Raw genomic sequence first — 17,500 nt, 5'->3', positions numbered from 1 at the left:
TACAGCTCGAAGGCGCTGCTGGTGAGGGGCCTTTTCAGCGACGCGCAGCACTGCCGTCGCTTTGAAGGATTTAAAGTTGCTGTTCTTTTGGCTAGCAAGCAAGAAACAGAGGCCCAGCTAGCTAGCCACCAGCAGCTAGCTAGCCACCAGCAGCTAGCTAGCCACCAGCAGCTAGCTAGCCACCAGCAGCTAGCTAGCCAGCAGCAGCAGCTCGCTGGGCAGCAGCAGCAGCTCGCGGGGCAGCAGCAGCAGCAGCAGCTAGCTAGCCACCAGCAGCAGCAGCTAGCTAGCCAGCAGCAGCAGCAGCAGCTAGCTAGCCAGCAGCAGCAGCTAGCTAGCCAAGACACTTCGGACCTTTTCAACGCATGCACAGCCATCTGCACACCAGCAATGGCAGAATGGGGGGCCCCCACTGGGGCCTTTCCGGGGGGCCCCCCGGGGGGCCCCCCTCATGGGGGCCCCCCGGGGGGGCCCCCTAACAGCGGAGGGGGGCCCCCAAGGGGGGCCCCCAGGGGGGCCCCCAGGGGGGCCCCCAGGGGGGTCTTTGCTGCAGCAGGTCGTGTGGGGCCCCCCTTTGGAGGAAAAGGAAAGTGCAGAATTGAATTGGAAGAAGAGTTGAGGTGTACAGACACCCCAGGCTGCGGGGGTTTGGGAAAGGCGCAGCTGAGTGTTGTTTTGATGTACTGCAAGACTTGTGCGGAGAAGCAGCAGCAAATACTTCAACCCTAAACCCTAAACCCTAAACCCTAAACCCTAAACCCTAAGCCCTTGGCGAGGGAAGGCGCTACGATGAGGCGCAGGAGGGCCTGAGCGTCTTGCGCCGAGCAGCAGCAGCAGCAGCAGCAGCAGCAGCAGCAGCAGCCGCTGCTGCTGCTGCTGCTGCGGGTGGGCAGCAGCAACAGCTGCCGCTGCTGACGCTGTTGCAGCAGCTGCTGCTGCTGCTGCAGCAGCTGCTCATGCTGCTGCTGCCACAATTTTTGACCATTCGGCTGTTTAGCTTTTTTCCCCTCTAAAGGGCCAACCGCCTTCTGGGGTTTAGGGCTTAGGGTTTAGGGTTTAGGGGGTTGAGTTTTGTGTTGCAGTTTCAGGGTTTAGAAGCAGGATTTAGGGTTTACGGTTTAGGGTTTAGGGTTTAGGGCTTAGGGTTTAGCAGCAAATAAGGAATTAGGGTTTATGGTTTTGAGCTCCGGCTTAGGCTCGAGAAAGAGGCCAGGAGATAAGGCATGCAATTTAGGGTTTGGAGCCACGTTTTAGGGTTTAGGGTTTAGGGCTTTTAGGGTTTAAGGCTTTTAGGGTTTAGGGTTTAGGGTTTAGGGTTTAGGGTTGGCTGCATGCAGTTGGCAGCCAAACAGTGAACTTGTTGGCTAAATTGTCTTTTTACTTCACAGGAGTGGCCTATTAAATAATTAAATTATTTATTTATTTATTTGTTTATATCTTTTGTTTATTTATTTATTTATTTATTTATTTATTTATTTATTTATTTATTTATTTATTTATTTATTTATTTATTTGCCTTACTTTGCTTCCGTCTAAAAGACAGCAACAGAATTTATGACATTTTTTGGTTTATTAAAGTTACCTTTGCAATTTCTCTGTCTCAAACCCTAAACCCTAAACCCTAAACCTCAAACCCTAAACCCTAAACCCTAAACCCTAGGCTTTAGACTGTAGGCTCTGATCTTCAAGCCCCATTCCATTCGGAAACCCTAATTAGGGCAGCAAACCCTCACTAAGGCAGTAAACCCTAATTTAGGGTTTGAGTCTTACTCTAAGCAGTAAACCCTAACCCTGTGGCTCCAGAGCAAAGCCCTAGGCCCCAAACCCTAGCTAAAACCCTAAACCCTAATCGAGGGTTTTTCTCAGATTGCTTTCAGAAAAAACATAAAAAGGCAAAGTCCTCAGGTTGAACTTTTTAAAATGTTTTATTTTAAATTGGCTCTTGTTTTTATTTAAAAGCAGCAGCAAAAGAGACATTTCTGCTTCCCTCAGGTCCCCACAGCGCTGCTGCTGCTGCTGCTGCTGCTGCTGCTGCTGCTGCTGCTGGTGTTGCTGCTGCGCTTGCATGCAGCAGCAGCATTGCGTGCTTCCTGCAGCAGCTGCTGCGTCTCCTGCAGCAGCTGCTGCGCCTCTTGCTGCAGTTCATTCCGCAGCAGCTCGCACTCTCTTATCAAATTCCATTCAAACAAACCCTCACGCTTTACCCCCAGGGGGCCCCCTTGGGGGCCCCCTTGGGGGCCCCCTTGGGGACCCCCTTGGGGGCCCCCTAGGGGGCCCCCTTGGGGTCCCCCTAGGGGGGCCCCCTGGGGGCCCCCCTGGGCCCCCGTAGGGGGGCCCCCATGGGGCCCCTCAGGGCTTCCAGGGGCCCCTGGGGCCCCGCAGGGGTTCACTTCTTTCCCAGGGGCCCCCGTAAGCTTCGGGGGCCCCTGAGGCCCCACATCTGCTGGGGCCCCGGGGGCCCCAGGGGCCCCCGGGGCCCCTGGGGGCCCCCGGGGCCCCTGGGGGCCCCCCTGTGTGGGTATTTGTGTGGGGTTTAATAAGTTCGAATTGAATGTTTTTATTCTTTTGGATTGTTCTGCCTTTTGTTTGAGGGTTTGGAGTGTTTCTAGAGCTTGCTGCATGCTGCGGCGGAAGTTTTTGCTGCGCTGCTGGGCAGCAGCAGCAGCAGCAGCAGCAGCAGCAGCAGACACGCGCGGCAGCAGCAGCCGCTGCCCATCTAAGACTGTCAAGCGCGTGGCTCTTCTGCAAGCGCCTAAAAGCAAAAAGACACAAACTCACAACAGCAATTTGCTGCTGCTGCTGCTGCTTGTGCTGCTGCTGCTCGTGCTGCTGCTGCTGCTGCTTGTGCTGCTGCTGCTCGTGCTGCTGCTGCTGATGCTTGTGCTGCTGTTGACGCTGCTGCTGCTGCTGCATGCGTTTGTGCAGCTACTGCCGCTGTGCTGCTCGTGCTGCTTTTGCTGCTGTTCGTGGGGCAGTTGGTAGTGCTGTGCTGCTGCTGCTGCTGCTGCTGCTGCTGCTGCTCTTTTTTCTGCTTTTGGTTTGTGTTTTATTTAAATTTGACTGCTAGCGGGGCTAAGCTTGTTGCTGCTGAGGGGCACACTGCTGCTGCTGCTGCTGCTGCTGCTGCTGCAGCTGGAGGCCCCGTGTGCAGCAGCAGCAAATTAAATATATGTTTCTTTTTTGCTATTTCTTATTTTTTGTTTTTCTGCAAAAAGTGTCTGTTGTCGCAGGTCTAAAAGGAAAACAAATTAAATTAAAAAAGAAAACAAATTAAATTAAAAAAGAAAACAAATTAAATTAAAAAAGAAAACAAATTAAATTAAAAAAGAAAACAAATTAAATTAAATGCTTTAAATAAAAATGCAAATTTAAAAAAACATTTACGGGAGAATGCATGCGGCTCAGGTGTACGTACACCCCAGCGCCCTTTGCTGCTGCGCTGCTGCAGCAGCTTCAAGAGCAGCAAAAAAGGTGAAAAAAAGCTAAAACATTTGCTAGCTTCAGAGCAGCAGCAGCAGCAGCAGCAGCAGCAGCAGCAGCAGCAGCAGCAGCAGCAGCAGCAGCAAAAGGAGCAGCAAAAGGGAGAAAAAGAGGCACTTTTTGCTTCTTTTACCCACTTGAAACCCCACAAGGCGGCAGCAACTCGCACACCGACTTTTCGTAGTTTTGGAGTGTACAGACAGGTGCTTTCTTTTCGCCATTTGCGGCCTGCAAATGAAGAGCCCTTAAAGAACCAAAAGCAGACAAAGGCTCCAGCGCCTGCAGCAGCAGCAGCAGCAGCAGCAAGAGCAGCAGCAGCGCGTGGGCAGCAATAGCAGCAGCAGCAGCAAGAGCAGCAGCAGCGAGGGGGCAGCAATAGCGGCAGCAGCAGCAGCAGGAGCAGCAGCAGCGGGGGGACAGCATTAGTAGCAGCAGCAGCAGAAAGAGCAGCAGCAGCGAGGGGGCAGCAATAGCAGCAGCAGAAACAGCAGCAAGGGGGCAGCAAGAGCAGCAGCAGCAACAGCAGCAAGGGGGCAGCAATAGCAGCAGCAAGAGCAGCAGCAGCAAGGGGGCTGCAACAGCAGCAGGAGCAGCAAAGGGAGCAGGAACAAGAGCAAGAGCAGCAGCAGGAGCAGCAGCAGGAGCAGCAGCAGGAACAGCAGCAGGAACAGCAGCAGAAGCAGCAACGGGGCAGCAACGCAAGCAGCAGCAAGAGCAGCAACGGGAGCAGTAACATCAGTAGGACCAACAGCAGCAGCAGCAGCGGTAGCAGCAGCAGCAGCAGCAGTAGCAGCAGCAGCAGTAGGAGCAGCAGCAGCAGCAGCAGCAAAAAGGACAGCCACTGGAGAGGCATTGGATTTTCTCCATCACCAGTAGCTGCAGCAAGAGCTGCTGGGCACGCAGGAACAGCAGCAGCAGCAGCAGCTGCTGCTGCTGCTGCTGCAGCAGCAGCAGCAGCTGCTGCAGCAGCAGCAGCTCTAGTTTTCGTCCCCTATCCTCCCTTCTCTCTTTTATTTTTGTTTGTTTCTTTTATCATTTTATTAATTAATTAATTAATTAATTAATTATTTATTTTTTTATTTTATTAATTATTTATTTATTTATTTAATGAATCTCTTTTGTCTCTGAGCCAGAACTAGCGCGCCCATCGCCAGCCAAGTTGCTGCTAGGGTTTAGGGTTTAGGGTTTAGGGTTTAGGGTTTAGGTACTTCTAGGGTTTCAATGGGGTTTCCTATGAGGGAGATCTCTTCAAGTTTTGGGAGGCCCTTGAGGCCCTGGAGGGTTTTGATTTTGTTTTCCGGCAGCAGCAGCCGCTGCAGCTGCAGCAAGTTGCAGCAGCAGCAAGGGTCTGAGATGCTGCAGCGCTGCAGCAGCAGCAGCAGCAAGTTGCTGCAGCAGCAAAGCTCGCGCAGCGCAGCCTCAGGCAGCTCGCAGTCCGACAGACACAGCACAGTGACTGTGCAAGGAGACCAGTGGCCCGTGACCACTCGCAGCACCTGCCACTTTTTGCTGCTGCTGCTGCTGCTGCTGCTGCTGCTGCTGCTGCTGCTGCTGTCGCTGCTGCTGCTGCTGCTGCAGATGGGGTCGATTGTGTCTTCTTCAGGGACTAAGTAAGAGCTCATGTCCACGTAGGAGGGGCCCCGGGGGCTGGTGGGCCCCCTGGCCTGTTCTTCTGCTGCTGCTGCTGCTGCTGCTGCAACAGCAACAGCAGCATCGGCAGCAACAGCAGCAACGGCGTTCGGCTGCATCCGCGGGTGGCTGCCTGCTGCTATTTTCCCCTTTATCTCTTTGTCTTCTATTTTTATTTAATTAAATTTATTTAATTCCCTTTTTATAAATCATTTTCTGCGCTCCCGAACCGCCAGACCTGCCTAGACACCCCAACGGACCAGCCCCACCGCCCGGGGGCCCCCAGCGCTCGCTGCTGCTGCTGCTTGCATGCAGCGGCTTCTTTTAAAGTCTAAAAGAAGTTAAATAAATCTAAATTACTTTTTTTATCATTTATTTTTAATTTAAAAGTCATAAAACGCGGACTCTCCCCGCGGGCCCCACACCCCTTCTTCCACCCCCGATACACTGCCCAGTTCCCGCCAGCAGCAGCAGCAGCAGCAGCAGCAGCAGCAGCAGCAGCAGCAGCAGCGCGAGATCATCCCTAGGCTTCTTCAGGGCCCTCACGTGGCCCTGAAGAGCTCACGAGGGCCTCTGGGGGCCCCCAAAGAGCACCCAGGGGCCCCAGGGGGGCCCCCCAGCTAGACCCTTTGCTGTACCCTTTTCTTAGGGGGCCCCCAAGACCCCCCAGACTTGTGAAGTGACCTTCCCCCACTTAGCGCATGCAGGGGCCCCACAGTCTTCCGCAGGGGCCCCCGGGGATTCCCCTGGGGGCCCCCAGGGGGCCCCCCGGGGGGGCCCCCAGAGGGGCCCCCAGGGGGGCCCCGCAGGGGGCCCCCCAGGGGCCCCCCATGGGGGGCCCCCCGGTGCCGCCGCTGGGGGCCCCCAAGGGGGCCCCTAGTGGAATACCCTGTTATTTGAAGAATCGTCTTTTCCTGTCTATTTTTTTGTTAGCTTTATTTGCTGCTGCTGCTACTGCTGCTGCTGCTGTGTCTGTGGTGCCCCCTACCCCAGCAGCAGCAGCAGCAGCAGCAGCAGCAGCAGCAGCAGCAACGAAGGATACAGGGGGCCCCCCAGATTTGCTGCGGGGGCCCCGGGGGAAGCAAAAGGGCCCCTGTTTGGCCTTTTTGCAGCAGCAGCAGAGGATGGGGGCCCCCCTTGGGGGCCCCCTGGGGGCCCCCTTGCAGCGTGTAGTAGCTGGTGGTGGCCGGCCAGCAGCAGCAGCAGCAGCAGCAGCAGCAGGGGAGCCCGGTGTGGGGCCCCACAGCAGCAGCAACGGGGGCCTCGTGCTGCCCGGCAAGTACTGCTGCAGCAGCAGCAGCAGCAGCAGCACGAAGCGGCTGCCCACGAGGACTGTAGTGGTTGGAGGTGGGGAGTTGGGGGCGAAAGTGTTTGATTTGCTGCATGCGCAGCCCCTGCAGCAGCAGCAGCAGCAGCAGCAGCAGCAGCAGCAGCAGCTGCAGCAGCTGCTGCAGCAGCAGCAGCAGCAGCAGGGAGGCCCAGGGGCCCCCGTCCTCATTGGGGGCTCTCATCCCATAGTGCTGCAGACGATGACAAACTCCGACACGAGAGACGTGGAAGGCACAGTGCAGCAGGTGCTGCTGCTGCTGCTGCTGCTGCTGCGCTTTATTTGCTGCTGCTGCTGCTGCTGCTGCTGTTGTTGCTGTTTACCGCAGCAGCAGCTGCTGCTGCAGCTGCTTGTGGTGTTCCTTTGCTGCTTCTGCTTTCTTTCGGCAACCGTTGCTTTGTTGCCGTTCCATTGAGCTGCTATCCGCCACTGCTGCTGCTGCTGCTGCTGCTGCTGCTGCTGCTGCTGCTGCTGCTGCTGCTGCTGCTGCTGCTGCTGCTTAGGTGCTGCGCTGCGCTGCAGCAGGAGCGGATATGGTGCGGCTGACAGTGCAGGGGGCGAAAGAGGCAGCAGCAAGTGCTGCTATTGTTAGCCGACTAAGAGAAGTATAAATAAATAAATAAATAAATAAATAAATAAATAAATAAATAAATAAATAAATAAATAAATAAATAAATAAATAAATAAATAAATAAATAAATAAATAAATAAATAAATAAATAAATAAATAAATAAATAAATAAATGAATAATAAATAAATAAATAAATAAATAAATAAATAAATAAATAATAAAATGAATTAAAAGATTCTGAGGGATAGTTCAGAAGGCAGGAGGGGAGAAAAGAAGTTATTAACTCTTTTGGGATTTTAAAGTGAATTTTTTTCTGTGCTGTTTGCTGCTGCTGCTGCTGCTGTTGCTGCTGCTGCTGCTGCTGCTGCTGTTGCTGCTGCTGCTGCTCCTGCTGTTGCTACTGTCGTCATTACTGCTTTTGCTGCTGCTGCTGCCACTGTTGCTGCTGTTCCTATTGAACCTGCTGCTGCATCTACTGCTGCGCCTACTGCTGCATCTACTGCTTCTGCTTCCGCTGCTGCTGCTGCTGCTGCTGCTGCTGCTGTTCCTACTGCACCTACTGCTGCATCTACTGCTGCATTTACTACTGCATCTACTGCTGCTGCTGCTGCTGCTGCTGCTGCATCTCCTGCTGCTCTACTACTGCTGCTGCTGCACCTACTGCATCTACTGCTGCTTTACTGCTGCTGCTGCTGCACCTACTGCTGCATCTACTGCTCCTCTACTGCTGCTGCTGCTGCACCTACTGCTGCATCTGCTGCTGCTGCTGCTGCTGCTGCTGCTCTACTGCTGCTGCTGCTGCTGCTGCTGCTGCAGCTGGGGTGCTGGGTGCCGCTGGTGGCGGACATTCACTTCCAGCCTCGAGTTGCTTCTCTTTGCGTTTCTGTCTTCGACAAAATTCGAATTAATCCTGGAAACTTCGTGGACGGAAGAAAGGTTTGGGAAGATGCAGCAGCAAACGAAAAAGAAATTAAAAAAGAAATCAAAAAAGAAATCAAAAATGAAATCCAAAAAGATATCCAAATACCCCAACACACACAAGAGCAGACGCTTCAAGATCCAGAAGGTCCGTTCGCAGCAGCAGCAGCAGCAGCAGCAGCAGCAGCAGCAGCAGCAGCTGCAGCAGCAGCAGCAGCAGCGGCGCAAGAAGCGTGAAATTTAGTTGTATAATAAAAATAAAAATATAAAAGATTTGTATATAAATATAAATAAATGGATATAAATGTAAGTTATAAAAATGAATATAAAATAAATAAGAAGGCAAGTAAGGATTAAAGATTAGAAGCGGGATTTGCTGCGAGTGTGGCTGCGTGTGCGTGTTGCTGCAGCAGCAGCAGCAGCAGCAGCAGCAGCTGCTGCTGCTGCAGAGGCAGCAGCGGGAAGCAGCTTGTCGCTGTCTGCTGCGGCTCTGGGGCCCCTGCTGGGCCCCTGGGGCTGCTCCGAAGGGCTCTTTGAGCTGCTGCCGATTGCAGAAAGAAAAAAGTTCAAAGAAGGAAATGAAAAGATTCGGGAGAAGTTCATTCCGTTGGTGGAGGAGTGTCTGTACAGCCGGCGGGCGCTGCGGATCGGCGTGAACCACGGGTGGGAAGGCGGCGTTTTTTTCGGTTTCTCGGCGGATTTGCGTCGAATTAATTCCATTTTTGAAAATAATTGAATTAAAATGCATTTTAATTTAATTATTTAAATAAAAAACGCCAAAAAACGCTCCAAACGCGGCTGCCGGGCGACGTACACCGCCGCTGCGCTGCGGTGTACGTACAGCTCGCGCTCCGCGCGCATGCGCTGCGGTGTACGTACAGCTCGCTCTCCGCGCGCATGCTCCGCGCCTTCGGAGACTCTCCTTTGGGATTAGTTTTATCTGCTTTTGAATTTGGAGATCTTTGCATTCAAAACAACTTCTTCAACTTTCTCTTTTCCCTCAAAAGCAGCAACACTTTCGTCATGCAGCAAACTTACAAACTCATGGCAGCTCTTATGAGCAGCAGAAGTTCTCTCTTTCCCCTCCACTTGGGAGTTACGGAGGCCGGAGAAGGTAATGGCAATTTTTAATTAATTAATTAATTAATTAATTAATTAATTAATTAATTAATTAATTAATTAATTAATTAGTTTGTTTAATTGTTTAATTATTGTTTAGTTTGTTTAATTAATTAATTAATTAATTAATTAGTTTATTTAATCAATTATTTAATTACTTAATTATTTAATTATTTAATTATTTAATTATTTAATTAGTTTGTTTCATTAATCAATTAATTAATTAATCAATTAATTAGTTTGTTTAATTAATTAATTAATTAATTAGTTCAATTAATCATTTATTTTTTCAACTTATTTGTTTGTCTAATTGATTATTTATTTATTTATTTATTTATTTGAGTGGTTCGTTTAATTAATTAATTAACTAATTAATTAATAATTTAATTAGTGTGTTTGACTCATTAGTTTGCTTAATTAATTAATTATCTGATTAGTTTGTTTAATTAATTAATTAATTAAATTAATTAGTTTGCGTAATTAATTAATTATTTGTCTATTTACCTATCTAATTGGTTTGTTTAATTAATTAATTAAGTAATTAATTAATTAGATCGTTTAACTGGTGAATTAATTAATTAATTAATTAATTAATTAATTAATTAATTAATTAATTAATTAATTAATTAATTAATTAATTCAAGTACACCATCTAATTAATTAATTAATTAATTAATTAATTAGATGGTGAACTTGACAAGTTAATTAATCAATTCATTAATTAACCAGTTAATGAGATAGTTTAATTAGTTAGATAATTTGCTAATTAATGAGTTAATTAATTAATTAATTAATTAATTAATTAATTAATTAATTAATTAATTAATTAAATGATTCATGAATTAACTAGTTAATTGACGAGACAGCAGCAGCAGCAGCAACAGCAGCAGCATTTGCAGCAGCACCACCACCAGCTCCAGCAGAACCAGCAGCAGCAGCAACAGCACCAGCAGCAACAGCACGAGCAGCAACAGCACTAGCAGCAGCAGCAGCAGCACAAGCAGCAACAGCACTAGCAGCAGCACCAGCAGCAACAGCACGAGCAGCAACAGCACTAGCAGCAGCAGCAGCAGCACAAGCAGCAACAGCACTAGCAGCAGCAGCAGCAGCACGAGCAGCAACAGCACTAGCAGCAGCAGCAGCAGCACAAGCAGCAACAGCACTAGCAGCAGCAGCAGCAGCAGCAGCAGCAGCAGCAGCAGCAGCAAGTTTGTTTTGCTGCTGCAGGGGAAGACGGGCGTTTGAAGTCTGCTGCTGGGATCGGCTGTCTCCTTCAAGACGGGATCGGAGACACCATAAGAGTGTCTTTGACAGAAGACCCTTGGGCTGAATTGCCAGTTTGCAGATATCTCAGAAAGCTGCAGCACTACAAGCTGCAGCAGCAGCAGCAGCAGCAGCAGCAGCAGCAGCAGCAGCAGCGGCGGCGGGGGCGGGAGCAGCAGCAGCGGGAGCGGCTGCGGGCCGGGCGCGGCGCGGATGCGGCGGCCGGGCGTTTTGCTGCTGCGGATGCTGCTGCAGCAGCAGACCCAGCAGCAGCAGCAGCAGCACAAATAGCAGCAGCAGCAGATGCAGCAGCAGACGCAGCAGCAGCAGCAGCAGATGCCATTCCACCTTTTAAGGAAACCTTCCGCGACTTCGCCTCCATCACGCGGAGAAAGCTGCGGCTCATTCCCCCAGCAGCAGCACCAGCAGCAGCAGCAGCAGCACCAGCTGCAGCAGCAGCAGCAGCACCAGCAGCAGCAGCAGCAGCACCAGCAGCGCCTGCTGCTTCTATTCTGCACCGCGATGGCTCTGTGGTGGTGGCTGTAAGCCCCCAGGATCTGGTGGACTCTGTAAGTGCAGCAAGAGGAGACAAACCCTAAACCCTAAACCCTAAACCCTAAACCCTAAACCCTAAACCCTAAACCCTAAACCCTAAACCCTAGGTAGAAAGAAGCGAGTGCACAGGGCTGCTGCTGCTGCTGCAGCTCCTTGGCCTCATTACTTCTCTTCTTTTGTCTCTTCATTTATATTTATATTTATATTTATATTTATATTTATATTTATATTTATATTTATATTTATATTTATTTATATTTATTTCTTTTTGTCTCTTTTGAATCTGGAAAATATAAATGGGCCAAAAGGCCTTTTTAGTGTTTTCTGGAAAAGCTGCTGCATGCAAAAGGCCTTCACCGCAGCAGCAGCAGCAGGAGCAGCTGCTGCTGCAACAGCTGCTGCTGCTCCTGCTGCTGCAGCTGCTGCTGCAGCTGCTGCTGCTGCAGCAGCTGCTGCTGCAGCAGCTGCTGCTGCAGCTGCTGCTGCTGCTGCGGTGGCAAAGCCTGCTTGCAAAGAAGCGAGAAAGGAGACAATTGGAGACAGCAAATGAATTTGGAAATAGCAAAAAGAAAAGAAATAAAAAATAAATAAATAAAAATAAAAAAATAAAAATAAAAAATAAAAAGTTGTGGGGTGGCTGCGCATGCAGAGCTGTCTGTACACCTCACTGGGGCTGCGGCTCGTCAAAGGCCTTCCTTTCAAAACGCAAATGAGTGCTGATGGAATTTATTTAGAGACTCTTTTCTTTCCCCAGCAGCAGCAGCAGCAGCAGCAGCAGCAGCAGCAGCAGCAGCAGCAGCAGCAGCAGCAGCAGCAGCAGAGCCAGAGGGCGCGGCAGACGGTCAAGGAGCTGCTGCAGGCGGGGGTTAGCGTGTGGGCCCCAGCAGCAGATATTCAGCAGGTGCAGATGGCGCAGGAGCAGCTGCAGCAGCAGCAGCAGCAGCTGCAGCAGCAGCAGCAGCAGCTGCAGCTGCAGCAGCAGCAGCTGCAGCAACTGCGGCAGCAGCAGCAGCAGCAGGAGCAGGAGCAGGAGCAGCAGCAGCTGGAGCAGTACCAGCAGCAGCTGGAGCAGCAGGAGCAGCTGCTGCAGCAGCAGCAGCTGCTGCTGCAGCAGCAGCAGCAGCAGCTGGAAGCTGCTTCTTTGTACTGGCCAGGCCTTGTTGCTGTGCAGAGACTCTGCGATGCTGCTGCTGTGGGGCCCCACATCTCAGCAGCTTATTTAAAGGAGACAGCAGCAGCAGCATTTGCTGCTGATGGCACGGAGACTCTTCAGGAAGTGGAAGCTGTCGTCAACAGACCCGTCAGAACGCTGCTGCTGCTGCTGCTGCTGCTGCTGCTGCTGCTGCTGCTGCTGCTGCTGCTGCTGCTGCTGCTGCTGATTGCCGGTTTCCACTTCCTTGTTTATTTGCATGCGCATCGGTAAATCGGATGAATAAAATATATTTTTTTTAATTTTAAATTTGTTTGTTTTAATTTTTAATTTATTTGTTTTCATTTTAAATTTATTTGAGTTGCTGCAGCTGCTGCAGCAGCTGCAGCAACTCTAAAAGTGTTTCTTTTTTCATCTTTTTAAATGCCTTTTTTTCTTTTTTCTTTTTTTGTTTTCTTTTTGTTTTTTGTCTCTTTTTGTTTTCTTTTGTCTCTTTTCTTTTCTCTCTGTGTTCTTTTGTCTCCTCCAGTCTTTTTTATTTCTTTCCTTTTTATTTCTTTTTGTTTTTATTTCTTTTTTATTTCTTTTTTATTTCTTTTTTATTTCTTTTTTGTTTCTTTTTAGATTCTTTTAATTTCGTTTTTATTTCTTTTATATCCTTTTAGGCCCTTTTGAGCTGCATTGCGTGGGGTGTATGTACAGGTGTCCTCTCCAGGGTTTAGGGTTTAGGGTTTAGGGTTTAGGGTTTAGGGTTTAGGGATTAGAATTAAGTGTCGAGGAAGTGCAAAAAAGCTTCTAAAGAAGATGTCATCGAATTAATTAAAATGAGAGAAGAAGATCTGGGTCTAGGATTTAGGGTTTAGGGTTTAGGGTTTAGGGTTTAGGGTTTAGGGTTTAGGACAGGGTGTGGGGTGTGGGGTGTATGTACAGCTGTCTCTGTTTTGGGGGTGGAATGTGGGGCCTTTGCTGCTGGAGGGGCTGAGCGAGGGCCTGCTGCTGCAGCCGCAGCAGCAGCAGCAGCAGCAGCAGCAGCAGCAGCAGCAGCAAATGTCAATTCTGGAAAAGACACAAAAGGGCCTCGGGCTGCTGCAGGCCTGCCGCCTCCGCAGCAGCAAAACAGAATTTATTTCTTGTCCTTCTTGTGGGCGGACTTTGTTTGACATTCAGGTAGAAGTTATTTAATTAAATAAAATAAAATAAAATAAAATAAAATAATTAATTATTTAAATTAATTATTTAAATTAGTTTAATTAAATGAATTAAATTGAATTAGTTTAATTAATTCAATTAATTTATTTAATTTAATTAGTTTAATTGGGTTAAATAATTGATTAATTTGAATTAGTGAATTTAAATTAGTTTAATTAATTAAATTAAATTAAATTAAATTAAATAATTAATTAATTTAAATTAATTAGTTTAAATTAATCAATTTAAATTAATTAAATTAAATTAGTAGAATAAAATGAAGTCAGTAAATACCCAATTGAAATGAAATTAAATGAAAAATCTTTCTGAGATTTTGAAAAAGCAATTAAAAGAATTTCTTTTAAAATAAAAAAATTTAAAATCATTTTTCATTTCATTTAAATAAAATAATTAAAAAAATAATTTTTGTTTAAAAGAAGAAAGAAATAAAAAACAACTTAAATTCGCCAAAATTGCAATCTTTTTTTTAATTTTTTTCAATTTTTTTCAATTTTTTTGGATTCCGCTTCTTCTTTTTTCCAATTTCTTTCAGCAGTACTAAGCAGCAGCAGCAGCAGCAGCAGCAGCAGCAGCAGCAGCAGCAGCAGCAGCAGCAGCAGCGCGACAAAAAGCCTGAGTTTTGTGTCTGTTGTTGCTGCTGCGCTGCAGCAAGTAGCAGCAAAAATAAAACAGCAAATGGGCCATTTGCCCGGAGTCAAAATTGCGGTCATGGGGTGTATAGTCAACGGCATTGGAGAAATGGGAGACGCAGACTTCGGCTATGTTGGAGGGGCCCCCGGACTCGTCAGTTTGCTGCTGCTGCTGCTGCTTCTGCTGCTGCTGCTTCTGCTGCTGCTGCTTCTGCTGCTGCTGCTTCTGCTGCTGCTGCTGCAACGGCTCAGCCCACGCGGCAAACGCCCCCCGACTCCTCCAACTCCATGTATTATTTATTTATTTATTTATTTATTTATTTATTTATTTATTTATTTATTTATTTATTTATTTATTATTTATTTATTTATTTATTGTTAGGTGGATTTGTACGTGGGCAAGCGGCTGGCGCGGCGGGGCGTGAAGAGCGAGGAGGCGTGCGAGGCGTTGATAGAGTTGGTGAAGAAGGAGGGGAGGTGGAAAGAAAAGGAATAAAAGAACGAAAAAAGAAGAAAATGAATAAAATGAAACACCGAAGTGAAGCTCTTTGAAAGCAGAATCAAAAGAGATGCAAAAAAATCCAAAAAGCAGAAAAAATGGACACAAAATAACCCAAAAAGCAAAAAATCAAAATCAAAAAGTCAAAATCAAACGGTCAAGAGGGAGGGAGGTGGCGGTAGAAGGGCATAGACAAATAAATCAAAAAGAGGAAATTAATTAATTAATTAATTAATTAATTAATTAATTAATTAAAATTTTAATTAATTAATTAATTAATTAATTAATTAATAATTAATCAATTAATTATTAATTGTTAATTAATTAGTTAATTAAGAAACATATAAATAAATTAATTAATTAATTAATTAATTAATTAATCACTTAATTAGCAATTAATTTAAAAACAAAGAAACAAGTAAGTATAATTAAGTAATTAATTAATTGAGAAAAATAAATAAATAAAATGGAGGAGACAAAGGAATGAAAAAGAAAAGAGAAAATAAATTTAAAAGGCTTTTAAGATGAACGCTCAAATATTTAAATTAAATTTTAAATATTTAAATTAAAGTTTAAAACATTTAAACTAAAATTTAAATATTTAAATTACAGTTTAAATATTTAAACTAAAATTTAAATATTTAAATTGGAATTTAAATGCTTAAATTTGATTATTAATAGTTTTTTTGAAGGACAAGACGAAGACACAAAACAGATTAAAAATAAGAAAAAAAAAAAGAAAAAAGAAAAAAAAGATAAAAGGAAACAAAAAGGAACAAAAAAGAATTGAAAAGAAGTCAAAAAGAAATAAAAACAAATACAAAGAATTAAAAAAGAGTTAAAAGGAAATAAAAAACAACTAAAAGGAATTAAAAAAAGAATTAAAAAAGACAAAAAGGTATTCTTTTTGTTTGCATGCAGAGGAAACTTTTGTTTCCCATTTGTGGGGCTTTTTGAACTTTATTTTTTTTTTTAATTTCAATTTTATTTTTTATTTCCGACTTAAAAATATTTTTTTGTCTTCTTCGAATTCTTTTAATTTCCTTTTTTCTATTTTTTTCTTTTTATTTCTTTTAATTTCTTTTTTGCTTTTTGAATTTCTTTTTTTCATTTTAAATCTCTTCTTTGTCTCCTTTTATGTTTATTTATTTCTTTTATTTCATTTTCCAATTTTTTGTTTTTTATTTCTTTTTTTGTTTTCTTTTTGTCCCTCTTTAATCCTACTTGTCTTTCTTTTATGTCTTTTTTTATTCTTTTTTTTATTTTCTTTTCAAATTTCTTTTTATCTTTTCTTTTTTACCTCAAATAAGTACTTCATTTCTAGTTTCAAAATTAAATTTTTTATTTTTTCCTTTTAAAAGAAATAAAAAGATCTAAAAAAAGCTTTTAAAGGACTAACAAGGGGCCCCTAAGAGGGCCTTTTAAAAACCTAAAAATGGCTTTTTTTAATTCCCAAAAAAGACCCAAAAGGGCCCCCTTAGGGGCCCCTCTGGGGGTCCCTAAGGGGCCCTGGGGGGCCCCCAAGAGTACCCTTTTGGGCCCCAAAAGGGCCCCCCTTGGGGCCCCCAGAGGGGCCCCTAAGGGCCCCTTAAGGGCCCCAAGTGGGGGCCCCCAGAGGGGCCCCTAAGGGGCCCTGGGGGCCCCCCAAGAGTACCCTCTTGGGGCCCTTTTGGGGCCCCGAAAGGGTACTAGGGGGGCCCAAGGGGGCCCCAAAAGGGACTGCAGACGCAGTCTCTAGCTAGCTAGCTAGCTAGCTAGCTGCTGCTAGCTAGCTAGCTAGCTAGCTAGCTAGCTGCTGCTAGCTAGCCAGCTGGCTGCTGCTGGATAGTTGGCTAGCCAGCTGGCTCTTTCTGGCTGGATAGCTAGCTAGCTAGTTAGCCAGCTAGCTAGGTCGCTAGCTGTGGCTGGCTAGCTGCAGCTGGCTAGCTAGAGAGCTAGCAGCTGCAGGCTAGCTGGCTAGCTACGGCTAGCTGCGGCTGGCTGGCTGCAGCTGGCTAGCTGCAGCTAGCTGCAGCTAGCTGCAGCCTGTAGCTAGCTAACTGCTTGCTCACTGTAGCTAGCCCAAGCTGGCTATAGCTAGCAGCCAGTAGCTAGCTAGCTGGGGCTAGCTATAGCTAGCTGTGGCTAGCTGTAGCTAGCTGTGGCTAGTTGTAGCTAGCTGCGGCTAGCTGTAGCTAACTGCGGCTAGTTGTAGCTAGCTGCGGCTAGCTGTAGCTAGCTGCGGCTAGCTCAGGCTTGCTGTGGCTAGCTGTAGCTAGCTGCAGCTAGCTCAGGCTTGCTGCAGCTAGCTGTGGCTAGCTGTGGCTAGCTGTGGCTAGCTGTGTCTTTTGGCTTTAATTTCTGCTGCTTATTTTTGTTTAAAGAACATAAAAGAAGACAAAGAGAGTCCATAAAGATAAAAAGAAATAAAAAGAAATAAAAAGAAATAAAAAAAAAGAAATAAAAAGAAATAAAAAGAGTTAAAGGAAGGACAAAAAAGAAATTTAAAAAATTCAAAAAAGTTATTAAAGGGGAAGAAGTTAAAGGGACACAAAAGGCGCAGATCGTTGCAGCAGCGATTGCTGCTGCTGCTGCCGCTGCTGCTGCTGCTGCTGCTGCTGCTGCTGCTGCTGCTGCTGCTGCAGTTGTGGTGTGAGCGGCTAGCTCGCGCTGCATTTTTTCTTTTGGTTTTTAAGTTATAAATTTAATTAATATTTGTGAAGCTGTTTGAAGGGAGCAGCAGAAGACATTGCTGCTGCTGCTGCAGCAGCAGCAGCAGCAGCAGCAGCAGCAGCAGCAGCGGCAGCAAAACTCAGCGTCGAGCCCTGCTGCTGCTGCTGCTGCGCCTGCTGGGGGGCCCTCCTGTTCACTGTTTTGTTTGTGTCTCTTTGTTTTTGATTTCATTTTTAATTTAAATGTAATTAAGGAGCAGCAAAACTTAAATGGAAGGCAGCAGCAGCAGCAGCAGCAGCAGCAGCAGGCAGATCTGCGGTTACCGCAGCGGTCAGCAGCAGCAGCAGCAGCAGCGACGGCAGCAGCAGCAGCAGCAGCAGATCGCTGGAAAAGAGGCTGTCTCCAACAAACCCTAGATCTTTTTAATGATTGATTTCACTTTTAAAACCCTAAACCCTAAACCCTAAACCCGAGCCCCGGCGCTTTGAGCCAGTCCCG

General features: G+C 46.5%; 3 protein-coding genes across 3 annotated transcripts in view; 2 read left to right on the top strand and 1 right to left on the bottom strand.

The window, feature by feature from the left end:
• Positions 1-25, top strand: part of ENH_00037030 (hypothetical protein, conserved) — a gene marked incomplete at both ends in the record, with an annotated part of 1,926 nt that extends 1,901 nt beyond the window's left edge. The window contains 1 exon segment of the mRNA XM_013580505.1: positions 1-25. This exon segment is cut by the window's left edge and continues 1,109 nt beyond it. Coding sequence (XP_013435959.1) covers positions 1-25 — 25 coding nt within the window.
• Positions 26-4,673: 4,648 nt separating this feature from the next.
• ENH_00037020 (hypothetical protein, conserved) lies at positions 4,674-5,228 on the bottom strand (the record flags this gene model as incomplete). The annotated part of the gene is made up of 1 exon (XM_013580504.1): positions 4,674-5,228. The coding sequence occupies one exon, from the start codon at positions 5,226-5,228 to the stop codon at positions 4,674-4,676; it is 555 nt and encodes a 184-aa protein (XP_013435958.1).
• A 582-nt stretch (positions 5,229-5,810) lies between these two features.
• ENH_00037010 (4-hydroxy-3-methylbut-2-en-1-yl diphosphate synthase, putative) lies at positions 5,811-14,347 on the top strand (the record flags this gene model as incomplete). The annotated part of the gene is made up of 10 exons (XM_013580503.1): positions 5,811-6,683; positions 6,940-7,041; positions 7,825-8,074; positions 8,337-8,589; positions 8,808-9,040; positions 10,273-10,877; positions 11,513-12,163; positions 12,944-13,180; positions 13,871-14,005; positions 14,234-14,347. The coding sequence occupies 10 exons, from the start codon at positions 5,811-5,813 to the stop codon at positions 14,345-14,347; spliced, it is 3,453 nt and encodes a 1,150-aa protein (XP_013435957.1).
• Between the last annotated feature and the right edge of the window lie 3,153 nt (positions 14,348-17,500).

The sequence above is a fragment of the Eimeria necatrix genome, genomic scaffold, assembly GCF_000499385.1.
Source record: "Eimeria necatrix Houghton genomic scaffold, Enh_scaff270, whole genome shotgun sequence".
Taxonomy (NCBI): Eukaryota; Apicomplexa; class Conoidasida; order Eucoccidiorida; family Eimeriidae; genus Eimeria; species Eimeria necatrix.
This window is presented reverse-complemented; position numbering and strand designations above follow the sequence as displayed.